General features: G+C 38.8%; 1 protein-coding gene across 4 annotated transcripts in view; it reads left to right on the top strand.

The window, feature by feature from the left end:
• Positions 1 to 7196, top strand: part of LOC118169747 (von Willebrand factor D and EGF domain-containing protein-like) — a 177432-nt gene extending 170236 nt beyond the window's left edge. For all 4 annotated transcript variants that reach the window (XM_035331308.1, XM_035331312.1, XM_035331309.1 and 1 more), the window contains one exon: positions 5611 to 7196. In XM_035331308.1, coding sequence (XP_035187199.1) covers positions 5611 to 5625 — 15 coding nt within the window. In that variant the 3' untranslated portion in view covers positions 5626 to 7196. The remainder of the gene's footprint in view (positions 1 to 5610) is intronic.
• Positions 7197 to 16855: the final 9659 nt, after the last annotated feature.

The following is a 16855-nucleotide window of genomic DNA, read 5'->3' as shown; positions in this document are numbered from 1 at the left end:
GACTGTTTGAAGCCCTCCTTCAGTTTCATGGCTTATCTTGCAGAAATACTCATTGGCTGCACTGAAGGAAGAAACCATTCTGAGTAAAAACTGAATTAACAGGTTTCCTTCAATCTGCAAGCATTGCTTAGAGCTAGAATCAACTTTAGCAATAAAACTGATGGATTTAATGGCATCTAGTTTAAATTACATGGCTAAATGTAACCAAATAAGCTACACCTCCAAAAAAAGTCAAAATTATGAGAGATATTAAAATACAGCATGGATTATCGTAAATTGTGAACATAATGGTTTTTTATATTACTGTAGAGATGTTGGGATGATAGGCCTTCCAAGAGTTAACTTATTGGACTGGATCATGTATAAGTGAACAATTTGAACAGGCTTTCATCAGTTTCTTCTCCAAACCTGTCAACTGTGGAAATTTCATAATTTATCTAAGTAATTTGTTGAAGTATTCAACTACATTATTAGACCATATTTTTTGTTTTTCCTAACACTGGACATCAACCCACTCTGTTACAAGTAAAACTGATACTCCTTGGGGTAACCTTAGTGGATATGGGGAAAAATCATCACAGTTCTTTTAGTAACAACATTTACAGGTTTGAAGAAATTGCAACCTTCCCTGCATAATTTTCTCTCATTTTCCTAAGCTCAATCAACAAAGCGTCAAACCCATGTCTCTGTTGCTCCTGTCTAAGATCTTGCATGCTTCTCCCCACCCATTCTGAAGCACTGCAGCTGGGTCCCAGCACTGCCGAGCACCCAGTGGTGCTCTGAGCCTTGCGTTAATACTTTTACAGCAGGAGATTTACCTTTTTCTGCTACAGCACTGAAACCAGCTCAGCTGTTCCACACTGTGGATACCTTATCACTTGTTTCCCATTTGGCATCTATGTGGCTAACTTTTCCTTTGTAAGCACAGTCTTTATTGTTTTTACTTAATTTTGCCTTATGGATTTCCAACGGTTTCACCCATTTATCAAAAAATTTGTCATTCTAAGCCTGCTTGCACTGTCTCCAAATGTGATATTGTTCAAAAATGTGACATCTTATTGCCATAAGATGAAAGTAGTGAATAGTAGTAAAATCACGGCCTATGGGTACCCACATTGACAACAGTCTATTGATAAAATTATTCTTTGACAACGTTTCTCAGACAGGCCTACCCCCTTACTTTGTTCATCTGACCCAGACTTATTGGCATGATTATCTGCACCAAGTCAGAAGCCCCGACAAAATAAAAATGTATCTGCTTATAGCGGCTAGAGTGGCTGCTAACCATATTTTGCTTAAGGGGCTTATAAGCTGATTATTTATTAATTTGTCATAGTGTCTTTCCAGATGCCAACTTAGTCTGAATCTTGGGCTGTCATTCCCTTGCTTCTCCTGTTTTTCTCATCTAAAGATATATATTACATTTATTGGGACTATTTCTGTCCTTCAGGACTACATAAAGCTAACCACTGCTGGTTCAGAAACCACACCTTTAAGTACACTGGGGTAAACCCTATGAGGCCCTGCTGACCTGGATAAGCTGTTTCATATAAAGCTGCTCTTACACACTAAGAGTTTCCATATGGTGAGTTAATGCACAGTAGCTGGAATATCATAAATTTAAATGCCAGTTTATTGCTCAGTCATTTAACCTTGTAAACAGGCCCTAAATCTGACTTTCCTGAATCTAAATATTCACTTCCTTCCCTACCCTCCCTTGAATTCCTGTTCCCTTGCTAATTCCGATCACGTAAAGCCTTTTGTCACATTTAACCTTTCTGAGAAGACTGCAGAAAAGGCACTGAACACGTTAGCCTGTGTCATCTGCAATCCTCTCTTCTTAGATTTACCACCATGTTTTGCTATGGGAGTTAAAACTCTTGCTTTGCTCTGCTTCTGTAATGAATCTTCAAATAGTAGGAAAAAATACAGTAGTAGTGTCCTGCAAAATTTGTCAAAAAAAAAAAAAAAAAAAAGTGGATTAAATTGGAGCTGGGCAGCCTCTTCCCTTCCCCCAGCAGCATCTGACAAGGGATGCTCTAGGTGACTGCACCTCTGGCTAACTCAGTCTTGCCAGCCTCCCTTTCCTGGGGAAGGAGATGCAATGTAACTGCCCCTTTTCCAGTTCAGAAGAGTGATTTTCTCCTTTGAACTTCATTTCTGGTCTTAACTTAGTCTCACAAAATTAGAGTGAAAGATTCATTTTAGCAATATATTTTTCAGAGTATAGTCTGAACACACTAAGAAGATAGATACAGGGAGCTGGAAATATAAAGCTTTGCTGCAGAACTCCTTCCTTCTATGAACTAAACAGTGTCTGGAGCCTGGTTTTGCCAGTATATTTGGAAAAGCTGGGCTGCCCGTATTTATTTAATAAAGTTTTTCCTCTTTCTCTGCTGTAATCTTTGGTATAGTTCCCTTTCGTGCAGTTAGAATTCCTGGAGGAACAATATACATTTTCCCAAATTATTCATCATCTACCTCCTAGTTCTCACATCTATATTGCCAAGTGATTTGCAATTCATTTTCTGACATTTTTGGTTTACTTTGTTTTGGAGTTGTGCTAAACAAAGCCTGCCAAAAGCATTCCTCAGAAGGCTAATGAACTTGCTAGAATAGCAATCACTCTCTTAGAAACCTTTTGCGTATTTTTAATTTGTATTGACTCCTTGAGAGATTCAGATAATTTAGCAAGTTTCATGGCAGACATGAAGACAAATGCTCCTGCTGACTTTTTCTTTCAAAAGAGTCATTACAGCCCATTTGTTCATGGCTGGAAGGGGTGACCCAGTGAAAACCCAGACTAAACAGGCCTCTCCTCCAGTGGAACCACAGCTACCAAAAACTTTGACCCGGGTCCCAAAAGCAACTAAGATAATCACTGCATCATTTGTACAATAGGGAGCTTTCCGGAAAGATGAAAGGTATATTGCAACGGTTGTCTCATCTGATACCATCATGTTTTCCTTGTTGTTGTCGTTTTTTCTTTTTAAATGGATTAAAGTAACAGCATTAATTAAGCCAACAAAATTAATTTAAGATAAACAACGTTATCTGGTTAGATATAAATGGTACCTAATATTACACTATGAGCTGTTGTGGTGCTGTATTTTCCCCTAAACAGTTTAAAAATCAATGCACTAGACTTGTCTGTCTGTTGAATGTTTATTCTAAGGCATAAGGGTACTGAGAAATCTAGCTCCTATCAGAAAATAATAACTAAAAAGGCAAACCTTATAGCAGACATTTTTAACACTGGAAATTAACAGTGAATTGAACTGCAACAGGTCATGCATTCCCTATGAATGAATCCAGTGACTTACTTCCAAATATTAAACATACTATTGATTTCAGAACAGCCTGAAAACACAGGAATCTTTTTAATAAACAATTTCTCATATTATGCGACACTTTGCTGCAGCTACTGACTTCTGAAACATCACTATTACTTTGTTCATGTACACATCGAGAGATGGCAAATCACTGTCGTCAAGTTATACGAGCTGCACTCAGCATCTGTGAATACACAAGCTGCTCATCTACAGAGTTTTAGGGGAAAATGGCTTGTGTGTTCTTAAATTATTTGACAAATAAATGGAAGTAATACAAGATAAAAAAGGGAAAGTCATATAAAAGCAGCATGGAGCTACATGTTGCGCACGATAAACTATTTGTTTGCTTATTACAAAGGAATGGAAGAATACACGACTACTTCCTCCTTGAATAACTTCAACACATATACTTGTCTGTGTATGCTCATTGCATTCAGAGACATCCTGAAACTGGAAGGGTAGTATCCAAGACCACTGCAGTTAAATAGACTTGGAAACACCCAAGAGCCTTAGGTTCAGGTGCTTGCTCTTCTGTAGATCTCCATGTATGCTTCATCATACTGATAACAAAAGCCTGTAAATGGTTTTTAAAGGTTGTAAAGAAATATGGTGTGGTGTGCAGTAAACTGAAAATCTCTATCGTGTGCAAATAATTCAACACACTCGTAATCTCAGAGAAACTGAAAGCAAATGTACTAAAATGTTCATCCTGGACTTTTGCGGATGTTTCTCAGAAATAAAAAGATGCTTCCTATATCTTCACTTTAAGTTTAAACAGGACTTAAGAGAATTACTGATTTGGAAATTACAGTGTTCTTGTCTAGCTCTTTTAAGAGTTTCATGACCACAAGAAACCAAAAAGTCTTCTCTGATATGTTTTGACTTCATTTGACATGTTCCTTCACAATGGGGTTTCTGGGTGACTGCCGACATGTTTGCGTAACAAGAATACTTAGAAATTTCTGTCCTGTTTTGTACTATATATATGTTCCACCATTTTTCACACATTTTTACCAAAAGAAAGCAATACAGGACCTTTGCAGCATTTTATGCTTCGTTATATTTCCAATGTTATATGTATACATACATATGTATATGCATATACATTCACACATAGGAATATATAGGTATCTAAAGTCCAAATATGTATTTTACCATAATTATGTATACAGACGTATGGAAATGTGTAATATGACACAGACATGCACTCACACATTTTTATTTGACCTCAAAAATATGTATTATTCTTCCAGATACTACACAGTTTTTCCATGTAAAATAAATCTTTTCTCTAACTAAACCTGTCTAAGCCCCAGCAGGCACTTGTAGAAGTACCCTCTCTTTTCATATAAAATAAATGTGCCATGTACTATACACAAATAAACAACTGCTTCCTGGATAAATCACTATCAAAAACTAAGGTAAGGTATTTTAGAGTCAAAGAGGGAAGTAACATTTGGATACATGATGCTAATATCAAGGATAACTTGTCACATCAAATACAGATATATCAAGATTAAGGAGCACCTTTCTTCTTGCCCTGAATAATAAATTAATATCAACAGTTTTATGTGCTTTCTAATACAGCTTTCTATAAAACTGCCCTTCAAAATGGGTTCTTAAATCTATGTGCTAGCATAAAATAAAGCTTTTCATATCATCTATTATCTTGTTTTGGGATAAAGAAAATTCACTCATGTATTTAAACCAAGATGATATTCATGGACAACGTCTGCTGTATGAAAATGGGATAAGTGCACTGAAACGTTTTCAGGCAAGAAGCCAACAATCTCCATGCGTTATGCAGAAGTGGCAGAGTGATTTTTTTAAGGCACACCTGCTTTAGATGAAAGAAATTGAATTCCAACTCCATAACTGTCAAGCGCCACCGCAAATAATAGAGCCTAAGCCGAATCATTTCAGCAATATAGCTATTTTCCTGTTGAAGCGATGGAGCAGAAATCAGCCTTAGCTAGATGATATCACTTCATGTGCATGCTTTGGAAACAGTTCCATTCATCATTTCACTGCTTAATCCCTTTCAAAAACATGTTCTTCGTTCCCTGGTTAATAAAAACTTTGGTTACCTGAGTCAAAATTGCAAAAAAAATGTGGATTGTAATTTGGCCATAATTACTTAAAAATTCCAAGGAAAATACAGTAACTACGATACATCATTTGAATCGTGCACATAATATTTCTTACATGACAGCACATGCATAAGGCTGTTTCTTCTATATTCCCTTAAGCAGCTGAATACTCATTTCTTTTCTTGCAGCTACCAATAGGATGAAGATAACATAACAGCAGGACAACGAAGACAATCATTTGGGTATTGATAATCCGGCACTGACTGCATTTTTTGTTTGGGAAGATATAGTGTAAAGAAATTGCTAGTTTTCTCCCTTCTGCCCTCATATAATCACACAGAAGAATAAAAAACACTTAGCCACATGTCAGTAGAACTAACTTTATTTTCAAAACCATTTATGGCTAGGCTCAAATTCATGAGCTGCAGCTGTAATGTCACTATCACAATGACTGCTCCTGACCACAATGACATTTTTAAATGATACAGAACATTTACAAAGACTTGTAGTGCCCTGTCGTTCTGCTTTCATGAAAATCAGAAGGCATTTATAAGTTTCTTCATTTCTTCCCATTTTTTAAACAGGTTTGTTTATTCACAGTCCAGAGAAAAATAAATAAAAAAGATACTTCTTCTACTGAGGAATTTCAGATGCTACCAAGGGAAAGACCTCAATAACATTTAACTAACACTAACTCCAGTTATTATAATTCATCATTCCGCTGAGTAACTGCTAAAGCTGAATGCTTTAGTTTTCTATGTTGCTAACATGCCAGCATTTAATTAAGGAGGTATCAATACAATGCCTGTTGAAATGGTGCCATTACTTGCATCTGCATCTGAGTCCTCCTTTGCCCTCAGTCCCTGCTATACATTACTCCTGAGCAAGTCAACTGCTTGACATGCTAAAGGTACATGAGCACCCACGTAGCCATCTCACCTTAATCCCTCCAAACATTTTACAGAACTAGTTTTTGAATCGTAACATAGATGCTTACTGAAATCCTGGGAAATCTAGATGCTCTCAAAAAAAAAAGTCTTTAAGTCTGAAAATTCAGATGATTATTTTTAGATTTTTTTGCCTCACCTTACTGTGGCTAAAAGATGAGCAGCTTTTTAGATCTGGGTGCTTCATCACACGATGTGGCACTGCCATGGGATGGGATGGAGTGCTGGCAGAAAACCCAGAGAAGAGATGGAAGGAGTGCAAGGAAGGGATAAGGAAACCGATTGTAAGTTAACTTGGATAAAAGTGTTTTTAACTGTCACCACAGACAACTTTCAAGTTCAGTAATGTAAAACCCAAACGATCTTCTAGGCATTCATGCTATCTTTACATTTCTCTTACTGGAAGATTCAGAGCAACTGTAGATCAAAACCTATGTGCCTTGATGCAGGAATACAGGAGTCTGACATTCCCTCACTCTTCCAGAAGTAACTTTAAGCAAACAATCACACAAGTAAGGATTTTTTGATTGAACCTTCAGGGCTGCAACAGTAACTAGATGTAAGATTTGATCTGACCCTTGATGTCAATTTATAAGAATAAAAAATACTGACTCTAAGACCTTAGAATACTGCAAATTAAGTGATGAAAGCTAGGAAAACTGCCAGTACTAACTCACAGAAACATTCCTCCTCTCTTTTGCCCAGTTCATAATAGTGGCTTTTTTTTTTTTTTTTTTCTCCATGGCTAAATTTGTATATAGCAAAATGCTTTTAAATGTATCCATTCTAATGTCCAATAAATGGTTTTATAGTATTTGTTTCTGAAGTCTTGCTTTTCATTTTATGTTAGGAGTAAGTCCAATATAAGTAGTTTCCTAAATGTAAATATATATATACACATACATATATATGTGTGTGTATATATGTATGTATATATATATATATATATATAATTACACTTGCCCCAGTCCTTGCAAGTTTCTTACTAAATCACCATTTAGTTGAAGGACCAGTCTTCAAATATATGTGCTGTATTAAGTTAAAAAAAAAAAAAAAAAAAAAAGTCTTAATTCCATACAGATCTAGACCACAATTAGTAATGCTAATATGAATTTAAGTTTTTAGCATGCACATTAACAGTTCCAGGAAGACATTAATACTAGAACAGAACATTGGCACCAGATAAGTATCTACAAGATTAAATTTAGCGTGGCAATTACGGTTTTCTTGAAGTACAGATCCAATCAATAAAAAAGATTTCTATTACCTTGCCTCCATAATGTCTACAAGAGACAGTGCTAATGAACAAAATCCCTTGCCAAGATTGGATTTGAAAGCCTAAAACAGCTTTCAGTGCCTTACAGCATCTTACTGTATTTCTAGGCGTGACTATTTAGGACAATGTACATCCCATCTATTTTTAGAAAATTAGCAAGTTCTTTTGCATCCCTGAGGATAGCTTATGCGTGCTTTTAAAACATAAACAAGTGCTGATAGGCAGCAACACTCAGGTCACTATCTGACATCAGACTGCAGGTAACCTACGGGTTCACAGATCACATTAGTGTAACTCTCCTTTCCAAGGATTAATTTCAACACTGCTCCTTTTCTCTTAGCCACTTCAGCACTTAAATGTTTTTCTTCCCGACTGCTCATTATGCTTTGCTAAGAAGCCACAAGATATAGCGATGGCTGCATTCTTTCTTAACTTGAGCTTTAATCATGATATTGAATAATCTAAAAGATTTAAAAAAAAAAAAAAAAAAAAAAAGGAAAATTTTACAAGATTTACAAGTAGAATTTTACAGGTGTTTTACAACTTATTGGAAAATAACCAATCAGGATATTTCTTGCAAATAAATGCTCTTATTTTTTTCTAAACTTTCCCCTATAAGCCATTCCTCTAATTGTTATATGTCCACAAGGACTGTAAGGAGTTTAAGGCAGGAGTCAGTCTTATTTATTGTACTCTACCAACAAAAGGTACCAGGCCTCGTTACTTAAAGTTCTAAGTTATTTACTTCTAGCTCCTAATTATCATCATGACTTCTAATACACTCTGTTTGCTGAAGACTTATTTCAAAATCCTGTTAAACCCTCAAATAAATTGAAATAAATTGAGCACAATAAATCATGATCTCTTGTTATGGGAATAACAAACAGAAGCATTAGGCAGAAGGGGGAGTGTTTTGCTTGCTTTGTTTTGTTTTTGCTAAATGTAAACATTTTTAAGAGCACAATCATTGGCAGATTTAACTCATTCATGCCTTATAATATTCATGCAGATGTTTAAATATTAAGGCCATGGCTATATTGTTTTTGAATTTTCATTGGTTTTGTTTTCAAAATAGAACATGACACTAATGCTTTTTCTGCCCAGAAAGCAGGAGACTGCAACAAGTAGGAAGGAGTTAATTTTGGTACCTAGTCATCATTATTAACCTTTGCCAGAAAGATGGGGGAGAGGGGCTATATGCATCACTGAATATATGCATGCATGCACATATATGTGTATCTCTGCAATACATCAGTTGGAAACCTCCTAGAAATTGCTATAAAGCAAAGAAAACACTTTTAGAGAAAATATCCATGCTAGCTGGCATTTCAGCAGAAAAATATTATGTTATTCTCCTCATTTAAAAGGGCTTTTTTTCTCACATTAGGAAGTGGAGTTGAAAGAAGTGAATCTACTCCCTGCACAATGGTAGATAGACACTGCATCCTAATTCCTTTTAGAGTGAGTTTTGCTCCAGAAATGTGCCCCTTTCAGGAGCCTGCAGATGTAATTCCTTGGTCTATCCATAAACAAGTACAACAGTGGCTAAACAGGAGCCACTAATCCTGTCCTAGAGAGACCACCCAGAGGGGAGGGAAGCTGGTCTCTATGTGTATTTAATGGTTTGTCCCCCTGCCAGAAAACCCCGTTCCACATGGATCACTGAGAAAAAAGCAGATGATTGATTGAGACGAATACATTTCTGGGCTCGATTCAAGCTGGTGACATATTGGGAGGGCCTGCCAACCTATATATCATGTCCCAGATGAAAAAGACTTTACAATACTCCACACACATAAATAAACAAACAGAATTATTCAGAAAATTATTTTCACTTTAAATAATTTAACTACAAAAGCTGTAGAGCATGACACGCTCTGTGGGCATAATACGACATCTTTATGCTCAATTAAATTTTTAACATTGATATCATTTGGAGAAGGAGTAGGCAAACACAATTATACATGGTATGCGTAACAATATGTACCTCTAAGATTACAGTTTATACTTCTGCAAAGTAATTCATACTCAGAAGCTCTGAGGATGAGCTGTCACATCCAAAATTAATGTTCATTATTAAGAAAAAGCTTTCATTGTCACAGCACATGAAAACTAGAGCTCTGGATCTGATCCTCAGGCACTGGTGAGGCAGGCTGAGAACAAGAAGGTGGTCTCGGCCTTCCAGGCTGTGAGCTAACGTCACTCTTGCTTCCATATTTCTAACAGCTGACATCTGGGAGACTTGACATTAGGCCAGATTCCCCTAGGAAGAGGAAAGTGCAGCGTGGATCCAGCATGTGGTTTATTTAAGCAAACTGTAAGCCCAGGGCTGGGAGCAGATGCAGGTAGGCAAGCACGTAGGAGCTCCTACTGCAGAGAGGCTGGCAGGCTCCCCAGGCTTCAGTGTCGGCCTCCCTGACTTAAGCCCTTTGGCTCAGGTTTGTTCTGCCTCTGCCCTCCTAAATCTTGTTTTCTTCCACTGTCTGACTCCCAGGCAACTCAGTTCCGAATTAGACACTGGGCTCTTTAGTCTTGGAAGGACCATGTCTTCCCTCCGCCTCAGTGCCGGAACCTCTCCATCCACACCTCCCAGGCCCCTCCAGCAGCTCAAACAAAAGACAGAAGGTGCTCTTGAGGAAAAGCCCTCACCAGTCAAATTCTCAGTCTGAACCAGAAACAACTTTTATCCTAATTATCATAATTTTGTCAAAAATGTTTGCACTAACTACTCTCTAAATTTTACTCCTCTGTCATGACAGCATTCCCAATGGGAGCAGCCAATTTTCCAGCTGATTTCTTTGATGCCTGGAAGACTTTTCGTTGTGTAGGGTTTCAGATTCCGTTTCAACAGGTAACTTGCTGGCATTGTTACTGTCACAGGAAGGCAGGAATTACTATTGTGAAAAGCTTAATAAGAGAATACAGATGCTTTTAATCAGTTTGCTTTAGAGAGAGAAGGAAACACTTCAGGTCTGCACTCAGGTCTCCTTTTTTCCTTTCTTTTCTCCCCCAAAGCAGACTTGGGCATGCATTACCCATGATTGATTTATAAGACTACTGGTGCTGTCGGGGGTCTATGTCAGGTGTAAGAGATTTGTCCTAATGGGGTAGCAAAACTACATTAACCCATTCAAAAGCTGCATGGCATCCTGATACTCTTGATGTACCAAGCCACCAAAGGTTATCACAAACATCAACGTACATGTGTCCAAGAGAGTACAGCCAAGCCTTTGTGATCATCAAGCCTGGCTATTTGGTGGCACAAAATGAAGCAGTCTAATACTACTAGACACTATAAACCTAACACTTTCATTCACCCTTTAATACAGGGACCATTTCAAAATCTCCTGCTATTAAAACACTTTTAAAAGCTTATGCCCTTATACACCAAGCAATCATTTTCCCCTCAACACCTATGTATGACCTGCCATCCCTTTACCCTACCAATCTGCTGAAAAAGGCTGGAGGTTCATGAAGGCAAGTGGCAAGAAGAAACTGCAGAGATTTCCTGCAGGAGATAAAAATGACCAAAATACTATTTACACAGAAAAGGAAATTCAAAACTGGCCTTATTCTCTATTTCTTCACACACAAGAGAAAAAAAAAATAAAAAAATTCTTTAAGGTAACTATTTTTGCAACTTCTATTTGGAAACATCTGAGAATGAAGATACAGCTTCAGATGTCAGTACAGGCTGGGTGATGAATGGATTGCGAGCAGCCCTTCAGAGAAGGACTTGGAAATGGTGGACAAAAAGCCTGACAGGAGCCAGCAGCGCACGCTTGCAGCCCAGAAAGCCAACTGCTCCTGGGCTGCACCAAAACCACCATGGCCAGAAGGGCCAGGGAGGGGATTGTCCCCCTCTACTCTGCTCTCCTAAGGCCCCACCCGGAGCCTTGCGTTCAGCTCTGGGGCCCCCAGAACAAAAAAGCCAGGGGACCGTGAGAGCAGGTCCAGAGCAGGGCCACAGGGGGGGTGGAGCTGATCAAGGGGCTGGAGCACCTCTGCTACTGAGAGACACAGAGAACTGGAGTGATTTAGCCTGGAGAAGGCCCCAGGCAGACCTTACAGCAGCCTTCCAGTACCTAAAGGGGCCTACAGGAAAGCTGGGGAGGGACTCGTTGTCAGGCAGCATAGTGATAGGACAGGGAGTAATGGCTTTAAACTAAAAAAGGGTAGATTTAGATTAGATAAAGGAAGAAATTCTTTGCTATGAGGGTGGTGAGGCCCTGGAACAGGCTGCCCAGAGAAGCTGTGGGTGCCCCATTAGGCCAAGGCTGGTCTGGTGGGAGGTGCCCCTGCCCGTAGCAGGGACGGTGGAACAAGATGGTCTTTAAGGCCCCTTCTGACCCACACAATTCTGTGATACTCTGATTCTATGACATAAGCAGTAATTGAAACAGAATTCTTGTAAATCATAGAATCAGCTAATATCTGAGTTGGAAGGGACCCACAAGGATCATCCAGTCCAACTCCTGGCATCACGCAGGTTTACCCAAAAATACAGACCATATGACTAAGAGCACAATCACAAAAAGTAAAAAGTAAATTTTTAAGTCATAATGCCTGGAAAAGGAATATAAAAAGGCAGGAAGGAACCTGAGCAAGGTTACAGATGCAGCAGAAAAGAGCTGGGGATGGGGGACAGTTAGGATCTAATTTAGTAGCTATTACACTAGAGACTCCTTGGATTAAAAAAGAAGGATAAAGAAGGTTTACATAAGATAATTGGAAATAATTATAGACCTATAAGGTGGAATATGTGAATAGGAATTCGTTTAAAAGGTTAAAACATTGATCACGAAGGGGCTGCATAAATGCTGATCTTAACCTGAGGTAATCTATCACCAGAAATGATTATAAAATCTGTATAATCATGGTACTTGTGTTTTTAAATAATTGAGAGAATCAAACTCAAATCCAATGAGTTAACTTGATATAATTGATCTGTAGATGCTAAACACATGGTTTTGCAGAGAGTACATGAATCTGCTGTTCTTGTATTTGATTTAGGAAAATGTACGGGTTAAGAAGAAAACTGCACGTGTATTAACTAAGGCTTCAACACAAAAATCAACTAGTACTGAAAAGGGCCTTGAGGGAATGTTAAATTTGTTCTTCCACCTGCCTCAAATATTCCTGAAAATATTCACAAAGCAGAATATACTGGAATAAGGAAAATGGATTTTCTGCTGAGCTCTGACAGGCAACCCTACAACAGAAAGATCTGACATCTGGGCAGGGATTTGAACCCAAGTTTCTGAAGGCCTAGTCCTGAGCTGCATATTATATAAACACACAATTTCTTTCAACCTCTATACAAGAACTGGACACATGAAACTATGAAATGAAGAAATGATATGCAGCAAGACAAGGGACCTTCCACAGGTCCTATCAGACACTTCTGCCAAAGCAAACCGTCGCTCACCTGCCGAAGACCATGATCCGATTGCAATCCTCCAAGGGACCAAGGCAGGCAACCTGGCACTACAAATCCATCCTAATGTTTGTGTGGCACTTTGTGTCCATAACAAATCCTAATCTGCAATTTAACACTGTACGGATGACTGCAGTACTGCAATCTGTTACTGCCTAAGCATGCAGGAGAGGGTTTTGCCTAGGTGCTGTACTGAGCTCTGTCCTTAGGCACAAGGGCACAGCAAGATGCATCTGTACACTTGAGGGCTAAATTAAATGGAGGAGAAAAGGCCACATGAAATACAGAGTTCCACTTTGGATCATTTCATGCTTGGATTTGGAGTCAGTAGCTTCAAATTTTCCTAGTTAAGAGCGTGCACCTGCAATACAGTCAATTTTATGCAAGTTAGGTGTGCTCACAGATTCTTCATGCACTGCTACAGTAGCTCTTATCTGAGCAAAGCTTGTACAAAATTATTAACAGAAAGTTGGGGAAAAAATCTTAAAACAACAGCAAAGCACATTAAGCAGGAGTTCCGAAAGTTTTCTGGCTAATTTTGAGCTCAAGCTTTCTCAAGATCAAAGAGTCTCACAGCCTCACTCACACAAAAGAAGGTGCCTGGAGGAAAGGAGAATCCCCTCTGACTCTGCAGCTGTAGTGAGCAGTACAAAGCTTTGCCTGCCCTACTGAAGCCAGGCCAAAAGTCCTTCCAGCTCCTGGCTTCCCACAGCTCCCTGAAGCCCCTCCGCATGCTTTTCAACACCACCTTATCTATGCTGGAGCTTTGGTTGCAGATGCTCTTGCCCTTGTGTCATGTAGCCAAGGTGCATCACGTCAAGCCAACATTCAGCATGTGTCAGCTTACCTACCTAAAAACCATATGCATTTCCTCCTTGAGCCCCAGAGAGAGAAAGCACGCAGGGAACAGGAACTGTTGAGTATACCACAACACAAATTCATGAAATCCAACAAACAAGTGAACCCTCATTAAAATTTCTTTAATTTCAAAAGGTTATATTTTTATATGAAGCAACAGAAATAAAGTTTGAAGAATAGATGAGCTTGTAACTGAGTTTCTGTCTGTGGATTTATCAGTCCCTAATATCAAACAAATAATAATAATTAAAAAAAAAAAAAGGAAATTATTTGCAAATTAGAAAGATGAGGTATTGGGATTTGAGGCTGGCATTCAGCATATCTTATTGAAAAGCATGGTGTCATTATTGAATATGCCATACAAACTAAGCAGAGATTACTTTACCTTAACAAAATTACAAGAGTTATCTAAGACAAAAGCTAAAGCATTATTAAATAATACACTTCCATTAAAAAGTATTAAATGATTGTTTACTTCTCTTTGACAGATGTAACTATGGGAGAACACAAATCCAACTGAACATTTATTGGGCTCAATGCACTTGCTCTTTAATTACTAGTGTACAGGTAAAATAATGTTTAACTATAATAGACACCAGCAGGTCAAGCTTGGCATTTAGGTTTTCCAAAAATTAATTTAACATTACTCTATATGCTTATTTTACAAATTTACCACCAAGAAAAATTTAACTTTCCAACTGTGTAACAACTTCTAGTGAAGAAAACATGTTGTAGAGAAGAAAACGTTGTAGAATCACAGAATGGTTTGGACTGGAAGGGAGCCCATCCAGCTCCAACCCCCTGCCATGGGCAGGGACACCTGATTGCCCAAAGCCCCATCCAGCCTGACCTTGAGCACCTCCAGGGACGGGGCATCCACAGCTTCTCTGGGCAGCCTGTGCCAGGGCCTCACTACTCTCTGAGTGATTTTCTTCCTAATATCTTATAGTTATTTACATAGAGAGACATAGAGACATATATAAGCAAAAACCTCTATAATCCACCACTCCTCCTTTTTTCTTTTCTTTCTTCAGGCAGATCCAATTGCAAAACAAAGCCTTAGAGCCAGACAATATTCACTGTTCATTATCCTTGATTACAAAATGGAAGTATGACAGATACCAGGACAGCATTGAGAATAGACACATAATAATGCTGGGTTCTCATCTAACTTACAGCATGGGTTCAGCTTCACTCATTCAGCAACACAAAACGTTATTTATTATCTGTTAAAGAAAAATATGGCAGCCTTCCATGGTGAATTCATCCCTGTTTTAAAACATATGCCGGGAGTGCTCAGAAGGGAACTGTAAGTACAGACTTTAAAAATATTATCTCTGAAAAACTGAATGTGAAGCTGCTGGAATGGCTTGATACCATATTGTTGACAACGCCTGAAAATATCGCAGTGACACATTTTCCTTATTTCCACCACAGTGTCTAAAACACAAGTGAAAGCACAGCAGAGCACAGTGATCACAATGTTGATGGTAGGTGTTGGACGACAGGCAGCACTCCCTTGGGCTGCCCTCCTTCCACTTGTCCCCTGCCTCCAGCAAACATGCAGCATGGGTTTGGGGCACGTGTGACAGCACGCCACTTGAAATTGGAGCATTTTTAATCCTCCATACACTGTAATAGAGGTCAAATACCATTTACAGTGTTTAATATTTTATTTCTGGGAAGACTGATGACATTATAGCTCATTGGATATTTATGAGGAGACTGAATAGTCTCATTTTCATGGGTACTGAGTGCCACAGACAGAAATGTTCACACAAAACCCAGCTGTTGATGAGCTGCATGGGGATTTTTTTTGCTATCCTACCCAACATTTGCACTGTTAAAACTGTCATGCCTCATTTTGAGCAGGAAAGTCTATTTTGTAGGTATTTCTATACAGCAGAGTGCATACAGGGTACAAAAATGAGCAGGGAGCATTTAACAATGAAGGTTCATTAAGTCAGTGCAGCTCCACTTCATTTGGTTGTAGGACATTATTTTCCATGGGTACTCTGGTTTGTGCTAACATGCTATTGAAGGTGTAATCAGGAACTCCTGATGGGGTATGGGAAGCAGATGGAGGAGAGCCTTGCAGCATAGGGATCGGGGCTTGCAGGAGCAAAAGTGCCTTTGGGTTGGTCTCCAGATTGCCGAAATGTGGCCCCCAAGCCATGCAGCAGCATGTTCCTGCAGCCCCAAGGGCACTGACACTGGGGTTTGCAGGTAACGTACTTGCTTCTGCCATACAAACTGGAGGTTCAGGATTGCAAGTGCAAAAGTCCATAACAGTATCTACTGAGATGATGCTTACCGTTCATTTTTCTCCTTAAAATAGGCTGCATACCTTTTAATAGTTCCTAATGTCAGGCTGTCAGTTTCAGGTAATACCAGACTGATATTTACCCTTTAAAACTTCTTCCCACACACACAGAGCGATATTACAAGACACTTTTCCATAGGACCTCTGCTTCAGCAGATGCTCTGGATGGACACAGAAGAGCCAGACAGCACATCCTCTACCAAAAAGTGGTTATTTCTTACTTTCTAGGTTCAGAGCACATTTCCAGTTCTTCACACAGGCGCCTTCCCTGATTAAAGTCTCATAGCTAAAACCAACGGTACTACCTCTGCCGGTTAGATAAGATTTTGCAAATAACCTCTGCTGGAAATAGGAGGGGATGAGAGGGAGAGAAGGATGTAGATAAAAACAGTAAGGAAGAGGTGGGAATTACTACAAACATCAGAGCCTGCAGCTTTCTTTTAAAAATATATAAATAAAATGTAGTTATGATAATCAGAACAGAGTAATACAGTATTACCTACTAATCTTTTGAATTTTAAGTGTAGCTGTCGGCTCCGCACAAGCAGGGCTTGTTACCTTTTAATGTCCCTTGGAGACCTGCTGCTGTCTT

The sequence above is a fragment of the Oxyura jamaicensis genome, chromosome 7, assembly GCF_011077185.1.
Source record: "Oxyura jamaicensis isolate SHBP4307 breed ruddy duck chromosome 7, BPBGC_Ojam_1.0, whole genome shotgun sequence".
In the NCBI taxonomy this organism is placed as follows: Eukaryota; Metazoa; Chordata; class Aves; order Anseriformes; family Anatidae; genus Oxyura; species Oxyura jamaicensis.
The sequence above is the reverse complement of the archived record's forward strand: the minus strand, read 5'-3'. Positions and strand labels throughout refer to the sequence as shown.